Raw genomic sequence first — 8954 nt, forward strand, 5'->3', positions numbered from 1 at the left:
TTTTAGAAAATCGTAAACGGGCCATCCGATCGGTTTTGGTCCTTTCGGGCCGTCTTCCGGACTTCCGTTGTTTTCTACGATTTCTTTGAAAGAATGCTCCTACTTGGATGTCGAGTCTTTCGGAAGATCTTCGATCCATTGCTGAGGCGAATGGTGTTTTAAGATAACCATCACCGTTTTTATACGAGTCTTTCTGTCCGGTGACGTCTATTACGGGTTCTCCGAAATCTTGGAGCAGGAAAAGGATTTTGTTTGCGGGATCCTCGGAAAGTCGCCAAACACGGATTCTGTGGCGACTCGGGCCTAGAACTTACGCATGAGACTAGCCGCCCGACGACCCCGAGTCAGCACGGGGCTAGCCGCCCGGCGACCACGGCCGGCACGGGCGCTAGCCGCCGGCGGCCACGGCCAGCACAGGGGCTAGCCACCCGGCGGCCACGGCCAGCACTGGGGCTAGCCGCCCGGGCACCACGGCCAGCACGTGCGCTAGCCGCCGCGGCCACGGCCAGCACGGGGGCGCTTGATGCACCTCAGGACGTGGACCAGGACGTGACACAGCCCCAGAATGGAGATCAGGACGACCAGATCAGCTCAGTCGAGGTTCATCCATCCGGCCGCACCAGACAGACACCGAGCAGTGTACCGGATCGACCCGCGTACTCCCGGGAAGGACCTTAGGCTGGATCCACGACCAGATGACCAAACTGATCAACCCACACGCCTTCTCTCCCGTCCTACTCGCCACTCTAAGACCAACAGTCAAGCCAGAACTCACTTTGATCGAGAGGAACCCGATTCAGGCCACAGCCTATCTCTTTTGGCCCGTTTGGTCCGTACCGCGCACCCGGACGGACATGCTCTTGATCTGATCGACCAGTTTGATTCTTTCATGGGATTTGATGACTCCAATCTGTCTAAGGCAAGGATTCTTAAGCTCTCCGAAGATTTGGGTCAAGTGAAGTCTTCATCCGTTCATGATGGTTCGATGATCACCCACGCGGGCAGTCCGTCGTATGTCCTTCTCCTTACTGCGATGGAACCGATCATCACGGACGCACCTAGACTCTCTGATGTATCTGGACCAGTCAACATCTGAGACCGTGCTTTGACCAGTCTTCCTTGTTTTCCACACTTTGACTAGTCTTAGTCAAATTTATGTTTCTATGCCTTGTTTTCTGCACTTTTCTTTATTTCTCTTTGACTCAAAACTCTATATAATGTAGTCCATTTCATTGCAATACATCAACGAAATTCTTCTTTTTTATTTGAGTTTTTACTCTCTGTTCTTTGTCAAGAACACTTTAGTTTCTTTGGTGTGGTTAGCTCCAAACGAACGCCTCTTTCTAGTTGGACCGGTGCGTCATATCCGGCAACTGATTGAGTTTGCTTCCTTGTTGGACCTGTGAGTCATATCAGGCAACAATCAAGCACCCCGGCAGTATCATTGGGTCCTTCCGCAACCCATTGTGTCGTCAAACAATCCATCAGTTCTCTTCGGAGTTCATATCTCTTCATACCGGACGAGTGATCAGATTTAGGGTGTATCAAGTGGTATCAGAGCCACTCTTCCGGTAACTCTTTATCATTCCATCTTCTCATCTCTCCATATTCTTCTAAACACTTCTTCTTCTACCTTTCTTGAACCCGGGCCCCTCATTACCCACCATAGTTAAAAAAAAAAAAAAAAGATCTAAGTTTATGCTGTAAAAAAAAAAAAAAAAGAGAAAAAGTTATAAAAAAAAAAAAGAAATTTCAAAGTTTGATTTGTTTGTGGTGTGGTGGTGGAAGAGAAAGCCTGCTGGCCGAAGAGAAATCCGGCCTTTGAGGTGGTTAAGGCGGGTTCCCTCTAAATCTCTTATCTTTCTATCTTTAAACACCTTCGTTTGTTTGGATCTACTCATTGGGATTCTTAGAGTTGTTCTTCTTAGAACTTTGAGTATAAGACTTTGAGTGCACACTTTAAACTGAGAGAAACACGTGTGTGGGTGAGGATCAAACACTCGAGTGTGTGAGATTTTTATCTAACGTTTTGTGTTTAAGATTTTTCAGGAACCATGACTAGTGAGGATGAAAGGAGCCGACCAGGAAACTCTTATGCTGGTTTATCTAACTTGCAGATGCGAGCTTTGAATGACAATATTGCTAATCTTATGAATTCAGGTTGGGAACAGATCCATCAGCGGCTTGATGCAATCGAGGCTAGCCAGCCGACCCAAACCAGAACCGGAGCACGGAGAGATCGTCCAAGGAGGAACAACCGATCAGATGATGATATCCAAGAGGATGACTTCCCAGTGGACGATGATCGATCCATCAACCGACCTAGGAGAGGTCACAGAAACCAAACTCAAGGTGATATCAATCCTTTTGCTAGGGATGATAGGGCTGATAACGGTTTGCAAGGATTGAAACTGAAAATTCCACCTTTTGAGGGTAAAAATGATCCTGATGTTTTTCTTGAATGGGAAAGAAAAATTGAACTTGTCTTTGATTGTCAAAACTTCTCTGAACTTAAGAAAGTTAGATTGGCTGCAACTGAATTTTCTGGCTATGCTATTAATTGGTATGATCAAGTTGTGACTAGCAGGAGAAGGAATGGTGGCCGGCCAATAGCCTCATGGGATGAGCTCACTACCTTGATGCGGAGACGGTTTGTTCCAGAACACTACCATCATGACCTTCACCAAAGGCTGAGACGTTTGCTTCAGGGAACTAAGTCCGTGGAAGACTATTTCCAAGAAATGGAGACTTTGATGATCAAAGCCGATGTAGACGAGACCTTGGAAGCAACCATGGCCCGATTCCTTGCTGGACTCAACCGGGACATCCAAGACCGAATGGAGCTTCAAGACTATGAAAGCCTGAACCAGATGCTCCACAAGGCAATTCTGATCGAACAGCAAACCAAGAGGAAGAGCTTTTCCAAGCCGGCCTTTGCTCCCAAACCGGCCTTTGCTCCCAAACCAAGCTATCAAGACAAGGGTAAGTCTTCTTCCACAACAAATAATGCTTTTAAGACTGATGTCCCTGCTCGTTTTGACAAAGGAAAAACAGTTGAGACTCCTAGCCGTGCAAGAGACATCAGGTGCTTCAAGTGTCAAGGTCTAGGACACTATGCCAACAAATGTCCCAACCAAAGGGTGATGATTCTCATGGAGAATGGTGAGGTCGAGTCCGAGGACGAAAAGGAGGATGAAGAGGATTCTGGTCCAGTCTTTGATGATGATGAGGGACCATTCGATTACCCACATCATGGACCACTTCTCGTTGCTAGGAAGCCTTTGGACGATCCACTCGGTCCCATCTTCGATGAGGAGGTCGATCACTCGCTCTATGACTCTGGTCCGATCTTTGATGCTGATTCTGGTCCTATCTTTGATGAGGAGGACATCTACGACTATCCAGCTCACGGACCACTACTTGTCACTAGGAGATCCTTGAGTGTTCAACCCAAAACCAATGAAAAAGAACAAAGGGAGAATCTCTTTCATTCTCGTTGTTTAGTTTCTGAAAAAGTTTGTTCTTTGATAATTGATGGTGGGAGTTGTACTAACGTTGCTAGTGACATTCTTGTCAGGAAACTTGGACTTGTCACCAGGCCACTCTCTCGTCCATTCAGGTTGGAATGGCAAAACGAGGATGGTGCGCAGTATGTGAAGGAACAGGTCACGGTCCCTCTTACCATTGGGCGATATGAAGATGAGGTTGTCTGCAATGTTCTTACCATGGACGCATGCCACATTCTCTTGGGTCGGCCATGGCAGTTTGATAAGAAGGCCGTGCATGATGGCTTCACAAACCGACACTCCTTCGACCACAATGGCAAGAAGATCACGTTGGTTCCTTTGACACCTTTGGAAGTTCATCAAGATCAACTTCAGCTCAAAAGGAACCGTGAAAAAGGAGTCTAAACCTGATGAGCCTGAGACATCCAAAAGAAACTCCAACTTCTATCTAAAACAAAGTCAGGTTCGCAAATCTCTTTGCTCTCAAAAGCCATTTCTTTTACTTGTGTATAAAGAATCTCTTATGGCTACTTCTTCTGACCTTGCACCGGAGATTCCGAGTGAGTTGAAAGATGTTTTGCAGGATTTTTCTGATGTCTTTCCAGATGAGAATCCACAGGGATTGCCACCAATAAGAGGGATTGAGCATCAGATAGACTTTGTTCCGGGTGCATCTTTGCCAAACCGACCAGCTTACCGTACCAATCCGGTCGAGACCAAGGAACTTCAGAAACAAATCGGTGAGCTTCTTGAGAAGGGCTACATCCGGGAAAGCCTCAGTCCTTGTGCCATACCAGTTCTCCTTGTGCCTAAAAAGGATGGTTCATGGCGCATGTGTGTGGATTGCCGTGCCATCAACAACATTACGGTAAAGTATAGGCATCCCATTCTTAGGCTTGATGACATGCTAGATGAGTTGCATGGTTCTTCAGTTTTCTCTAAAATTGATTTGAAAAGTGGCTATCACCAGATTAGGATGAAAGAAGGTGATGAATGGAAAACTGCATTTAAGACTAAGCTAGGATTGTATGAATGGCTTGTTATGCCATTTGGTCTCACTAATGCACCTAGCACTTTCATGCGTTTGATGAATCATATTCTGAGAGCATTCATTGGTCATTTCGTGGTTGTTTACTTTGATGACATTCTCATTTACAGCAAGAACCTAATGATCATAAGAAGCATTTGAAATCTGTTCTTGAAGTTCTTAGGAAAGAAAGGCTGTTTGCAAATCTTGGTAAATGCTCTTTTGGGACAGATCACGTGGTGTTTTTAGGTTTTGTTGTAGGTGCTGATGGACTCAGAGTGGACGAGGAAAAGATCAAGGCCATCCGTGATTGGCCAAGTCCGACCACAGTGGGCGAGGTAAGGAGTTTCCACGGCCTTGCCGGTTTCTACCGTCGGTTCGTCCAGGATTTCAGTACCATCGCAGCCCCACTTACTGAAGTGATCAAGAAGAATGTTGGTTTCAAGTGGGAACATGATCAGGAAGAAGCATTCCAAGTCTTAAAAGGGAAGTTGACTCATGCTCCTTTACTTGTCCTTCCTGATTTCTCTAAGACTTTTGAGATCGAGTGTGATGCTTCTGGTGTTGGTATTGGTGCTGTTTTGATGCAGGAAAAGAAGCCCATTGCTTACTTCAGTGAGAAGCTTGGTGGAGCCACACTCAACTACCCCACTTACGACAAAGAGCTATATGCTTTGGTGAGGGCTCTTCAGACGTGGCAGCACTATCTCTGGCCAAAGGAGTTCGTGATTCACACAGATCACCAGTCTTTGAAACACCTTAAGGGCCAGCAGAAGCTGAACAAAAGACATGCTCGTTGGGTCGAGTTCATTGAGACATTTCCTTACGTCATCAAGTACAAGCAAGGTAAGGAAAATGTAGTTGCTGATGCCTTTTCCCGAAGGTATGCACTTCTCTCAGCTCTTGAAACCAAGTTGCTCGGTTTTGAATTCATCAAAGATTTATATGCAACTGATCCGGATTTCAAAGAGATTTTCAAAAAGTGTTCAAAAGCGGCTTATGGGAAGTATTATCAAGAATCTGGATTTTTATTCTTTGATAACCGCTTGTGTGTGCCCCAACGTTCTTTGAGGGAGTTGTTTCTCAGGGAAGCACATGGAGGAGGCCTTATGGGACATTTTGGAGTCAAGAAGACACACAAGGTCGTTTATGAGCACTTCTTTTGGCCGAGCTTGATGAAAGATGTGGAGCGGATCTGTGGCCGATGTGTGTGTGCAAGAAAGCCAAGTCTAAGGCACTGAACCAAGGTTTGTACTCGGCCCTACCCATTCCATCTCATCCTTGGGTTGATATTTCGATGGACTTTGTGCTTGGATTGCCTAGGTCTAGATCTGGCCGAGATTCTATCTTTGTGGTTGTTGATAGGTTCTCTAAGATGGCTCATTTCATACCTTGTCATAAGACTGATGATGCTGTGCATATTGCTGATCTATTCTTTAGAGAAATTGTTAGGTTGCACGGCATGCCTAAGACCATTGTTTCTGATCGTGATGCTAAGTTCCTTAGTTATTTCTGGAAAACTTTGTGGTCTAAGTTAGGAACGAGGTTGATGTTTTCCACCACTTGTCACCCACAGACCGATGGTCAAACTGAGGTTGTGAACCGGACCTTGTCCACTTTGCTTAGATCCTTGATTAAGAAAAATCTGAGAACTTGGGAAGAATGTTTGCCTCATGTAGAATTTGCTTATAATCATTCTTTGCATTCTTCTACTAAGTTTTCTCCATTTGAGGTTGTTTATGGTTTCAATCCCTTATCTCCACTTGATCTTTTGCCTTTGCCTTTGAGTGAAAGAGTTTGTACAGATGGCAAAAGGAAGGCTGACACCATTCAGAAGCTACATGAGACGGTTCGTGCCAACATCTCAGCCAGAACCGAGGGCTTCACAAGAAGGCAAACAAGAAAAGGACCAAGGTTGTCTTTGAGGTGGGCGATCTTGTTTGGGTTCATCTAAGGAAGGATCGGTTCCCTGATGAAAGAAAGTCCAAACTCATGCCAAGGGTCGATGGTCCCTTTCAGATCCTTAAGAAGATCCATGATAATGCTTATCAGCTTGATCTTCAAGGTAAGTATGACATTTCTGCGAGTTTTAATGTTTCTGATCTATCTCCTTTTCATGCAGATGATCCGGATTTGTGGACAAATCCTTTTGAAGAGGGAGGGAATGATGCACCTCAGGACGTGGACCAGGACGTGACACAGCCCTTGAATGGAGATCAGGACGACCAGATCAGCTCAGTCGAGGTTCATCCATCCGGCCGCACCAGACAGACAGACCGAGCAGTGTACCGGATCGACCCGCGTACTCCTGGGAAGGACCTTAGGCTGGATCCACGACCAGATGACCAAACTGATCAACCCACACGCCTTCTCTCCCGTCCTACTCGCCACTCTAAGACCAACAGTCAAGCCAGAACTCACTTTGATCGAGAGGAACCCGATTCAGGCCACAACCTATCTCTTTTGGCCCGTTTGGTCCGTACCGCGCACCCGGACGGACATGCTCTTGATCTGATCGACCAGTTTGATTCTTTCATGGGATTTGATGACTCCAATCTGTCTAAGGCAAGGATTCTTAAGCTCTCCGAAGATTTGGGTCAAGTGAAGTCTTCATCCGTTCATGATGGTTCGATGATCACCCACGCGGGCAGTCCGTCGTATGTCCTTCTCCTTACTGCGATGGAACCGATCATCACAGACGCACCTAGACTCTCTGATGTATCTGGACCAGTCAACATCTGAGACCGTGCTTTGACCAGTCTTCCCTTGTTTTCCACACTTTGACTAGTCTTAGTCAAATTTATGTTTTCTATGCCTTGTTTTCTGCACTTTTCTTTATTTCTCTTTGACTCAAAACTCTATATAATGTAGTCCCATTTCATTGCAATGACATCAACGAAATTCTTCTTTATTTGAGTTTTACTCCTTGTTCTTTGTCAAGAACACTTTAGTTTCTTTGGTGTGGTTAGCTCCAAACGAACGCCTCTTTCTAGTTGGACCGGTGCGTCATATCCGGCAACTGATTGAGTTTGCTTCCTTGTTGGACCTGTGAGTCATATCAGGCAACAATCAAGCACCCCGGCAGTATCATTGGGTCCTTCCGCAACCCATTGTGTCGTCAAAACATCCATCAGTTCTCTTCGGAGTTCATATCTCTTCATACCGGACGAGTGATCAGATTTAGGTGTATCAGGGCTAGCCGCCCAGCGGCCACGGCCAGCACGGGCACTAGCCGCCGCCGGCTACGGCCAGCACGGGGCTAGCCGCCGGCGGCCACGGCCGCGACCGAGTCGCTGCTCGGTTCCTTCGGCTTGTGCGTGTTTTTGCGTTCTTTTTAGTTTTCCGCAGGTTTTTCCTCGTGTAGAAAACGTTTCTAGCCGTTGATTTCGAGATGATTAATCTCGAACTTAATATTTTTCCAAGGTTTCTCGATTAACAATTAGTCTCTCGAGGTTGCTCTAACATCTTTCATGTTTTTCCGAGACTTTCGGACATCGATTTCGTCTTGACCGATTTTGACCCCAACAGTTAGCCCCCCAGCTAGCTAGGAGCCGTAGGGTTTGTAGGTCCTAGCTTGCGGTATGGTTCGTGAGGAAGTATGGAGACGAAATCGTGTCGAAGGTCGAGGTGAATAGTCAAATCCTTGCCTATAAAGACTTGTGAATTCTTTACCATTCTTATTTCACCCAGAATCTTAAGTTAATCTCTCTCTTGCAAATTCTCTCTCTACCTTTAAGAAAAGAATGACTTCAAGATCAAAATCCTCGAGGAGGCAGTCTCACTCGTCTTCGGATAGTTTTCCATGCCGAGGAGAAAGTTCCGAAACCGAGGTTCCAGAGATTGACAGTAGCGCGTTATTGCGACGCCGTCTTCGGTTCTGATGCTCCCCTTCCCGTGATCCTGATTCCCCGGCGACCTCTGAGGGGCGTAAGGAAACTGACTCGCCGAGCGAAGTAGCCCATGAATATCTCGGAACTCTTCGATAGTTTTATGAGGTTTCCGAAGGGAGTCATGTTTCGCATTCCTCGTGGGAATGAGAGTTCGGAGCATCCTCCGAAGGGTTACTTTACATGCTATGAGGCGTTCCTGACGCAATGCCGACTGTGGTTCCCAACCCTGGGGTCATTGTTCAGGCTCTCGACCGTTTCAGAATCGTAATCAGCCAGCTGAACGTGCCGACTTTGGAAGCTGGCTTGGCGTTGTGATTTTGACTTACGAGTTAGGGATGGACCTAGCCCTGCTGACTTCGAAGGGTCTTGGAACTCAAGACGACGAGCATCAATGGAGTATACTCCATGAAGGCGAGGACCGATTTTTCGGTAATCCATGGAGTCACCTCGCACTTCAAGGATTACGTTGACCGTTTCTTTTTCGTGAGGATAGATGGGAGGTCTGTCGAGGAAGGATTTCTCCACCTATTC

General features: G+C 46.4%; 1 protein-coding gene across 1 annotated transcript; it reads left to right on the forward strand.

The window, feature by feature from the left end:
• Nucleotides 1-2054: 2054 nt before the first annotated feature.
• Nucleotides 2055-3911, forward strand: LOC130506540 (uncharacterized). Its single transcript, XM_057001224.1, has one exon. The coding sequence runs from the start codon at nt 2055-2057 to the stop codon at nt 3909-3911; it is 1857 nt and encodes a 618-aa protein (XP_056857204.1).
• Nucleotides 3912-8954: the final 5043 nt, after the last annotated feature.

The sequence above is a fragment of the Raphanus sativus genome, unplaced genomic scaffold, assembly GCF_000801105.2.
Source record: "Raphanus sativus cultivar WK10039 unplaced genomic scaffold, ASM80110v3 Scaffold3379, whole genome shotgun sequence".
Lineage (NCBI taxonomy): Eukaryota > Viridiplantae > Streptophyta > Magnoliopsida > Brassicales > Brassicaceae > Raphanus > Raphanus sativus.